At 33.5% G+C, this 2707-nt stretch overlaps 1 protein-coding gene across 1 annotated transcript; it reads left to right on the forward strand.

Moving 5' to 3' along the window:
* Positions 1-304: 304 nt before the first annotated feature.
* Positions 305-2303, forward strand: LOC108677404 (multidrug resistance-associated protein 1-like; the record flags this gene model as incomplete). Its single annotated transcript, XM_018165622.1, has 3 exons — positions 305-481; positions 1456-1584; positions 2154-2303. Coding segments are annotated over 3 exons (456 nt in total), but the record flags the coding sequence as incomplete, so codon positions are not given.
* Positions 2304-2707: the final 404 nt, after the last annotated feature.

Genomic DNA, 2707 nt, shown 5'->3' on the forward strand with positions numbered 1-2707 from the left:
TACCTATGGAGCCGGTTAATTCACTGGTTGATAGGCACAATATGTAGGTACATAGAAAAAGTAAATGTCAAAACAGTTGTAGTCACCCTGTTTTATGGTTGCCATCTTGATAGCTTTCTTCAATTTTGTTTCTTGTATATAGGTAGGTACCTGTACTTTGCCTAGCAAATGACCTTGCACACTCAATGTTGAGTTTTGCATTGTTGGGGACCAATAGGTTTGAATGAACTGTTTATGGTAATAAAATTCTTCTGATTTAATAGTAGCATGAAGAATCTTTAACAGAAAATTCTTGTCTAACCAGGACCTACAACTGACATGGAACACAACAGACCCGCACTTCACTCCATGCTTTGAGGAGACGGTGCTGGTGTGGTTGCCATGTGGCTTCCTGTGGCTCTTTGCGGCTCTTGAGTTGTACATCATCAAGTCCAGCAGGGACAAGCTCATTCCCTGGACCTTTCTTAATATCTCTAAGCTGGTGAGATATATATTGTTTCATTAAAATATTCCATTACTGTTATTTTTCCACATATTATACATTCTATTTGAGAATTAAATCTCCATTTGATGTTGTAAACCTGCCCACTGAATGATTTATATTATCTTAGATACCATACCTACTGGTAGGTATGTCTTTTCGTATTCTACCACAGTTCATCACATGCTTAAATTTGATGCTGAACTAAATGGGCCTACAAGTGCAAAAATTTGTGGATGTTCAGATTTATGGTGTAGGTATAGAACAAGAAGAAAAATCATGTTCATGTTTGCAGTGTATAAATGAAACAGTTATAGCAAAAATAATTAATTATTAAATATATTGAAATTTATTGTAGTTGGTGGGCTTTCATCAGTTTCACTTTAGGGCTGCCCAGACAAGATCTCTAATATATTTATAAATTTCATTGAAATGTTCCAATTGTAAAGTTATTTTGTCTTGTAAAGTTAAAGGGTCTCAATTGAAGTATTTGAAAGTTGGAAATTTTGCATTTCAGCCATAGAACATTTTTGTTAGTTTTTTTACCTACAAGTTTTTGCATTCTAAAATAATATAGTAATTTTATTGGTAGGTATGTTTGGTCATCAGACACCACTTGAGTTTGAGTTTGAATCATTGACATGAATTGAGTTCTTCTGTTGTAACCTGATTATTATGATCATTCTGATTTTCATATTCATCTTTAAAAAAATCCCTGATTTAGTTTTCTTGCACCAAATGATATTATTTAATGATAATACCTACTTCAATTATACCTATTATTGATATCAATTATAGGTATCCTTCAATGATATCATTTCACTCATATTTATCTAGAGAAATAATCCCTGATTTAATTTTCTTGCACCAAATCAATATCAAACTCACGTACGTAGCCTACAATGTTCACAAAATGACCTCAATTGATAATATTTGTCATTGAAATGATAATATTTATTATTTGTTATCGGCAGGTTTGTTCAGCAGTGCTGCTGGTGCTGGAACTGTCAGATCTCATCTACCAAATAGTGCAGGGCAGTGATGCATCTACCAATGTCTACCCTAACTACTACCTCGTTCCCATCATACTCTTTATGTCCATTGTGAGTGCTTTGTTTAGCATAGGATTTTTGTGTTGCATCTTTTTCTCAATAGACAAATGACAAGTCAATATCAGCAGCATAAACGTATTGCATGTCTTATCAGTTTTAACCATCAAACATGGTAAAGTTGTTATGTTGATATTCTGTTCAGATTGTTTTTGATGATGTTCCTTTCTTTGATGTAGGAAGATAAATAAATTAGAAAACCATATTTAAATATGATTTTGTCTGTATCTTTACTGATAGAAGTCGTTTCTTTTATGTAGGAAGATTTAATAAAATAGAAAACCATCTTTAAATATCATTTTGCATGTATCTTTGCTGATATAAGTTATATATTGCAGCTGCTGCAAGCCATGTTTGTTGTAGGAAGATTTAATAAATGTAGGAAGATTTAATAAAATAGAAAACCATCTTTAAATATCATTTTGCATGTATCTTTACTGATAAAAGTTGTATATTGCAGCTGCTGCAAGCCATGTTTGTTGTAGGAAGATTTAATAAAGTAGAAAACCATCATCAAATATCATTTTGTCTGTATTTTTACTGATAAAAGTTATATATTGCAGCTGCTGCAAGCCATCTTCGTAATATTCGAGAAGAAGAACGGCGTGCAGAGCTCAGGGTACCTGTTCTTGTTCTGGCTCCTGATGGCGGTGTGCGGCGTGTTCCAGTACAGGAGCTTCTTCCTGCGATACGCCAACGACGTGTGTATATAAGGGTTATGTACATGCTGATAAGTGTTATGTACATGCTGATAAGTGTTATGTACATGCTGATAAGTGTTATGTACATGCTGATAAGTGTTATGTACATGCTGATAAGTGTTATGTACATGCTGATAAGTGTTATGTACATGCTGATAAGTGTTATGTACATGCTGATAAGTGTTATGTACATGCTGATAAGTGTTATGTACATGCTGATAAGTGTTATGTACATGCTGATAAGTGTTATGTACATGCTGATAAGTGTTATGTACATGCTGATAAGTGTTATGTACATGCTGATAAGTGTTATGTACATGCTGATAAGTGTTATGTACATGCTGATAAGTGTTATGTACATGCTGATAAGTGTTATGTACATGCTGATAAGTGTTATGTACATGCTGATAAGTGTT

The sequence above is a fragment of the Hyalella azteca genome, unplaced genomic scaffold (assembly GCF_000764305.2).
Source record: "Hyalella azteca isolate HAZT.00-mixed unplaced genomic scaffold, Hazt_2.0.2 contig8147, whole genome shotgun sequence".
Taxonomy (NCBI): Eukaryota; Metazoa; Arthropoda; class Malacostraca; order Amphipoda; family Hyalellidae; genus Hyalella; species Hyalella azteca.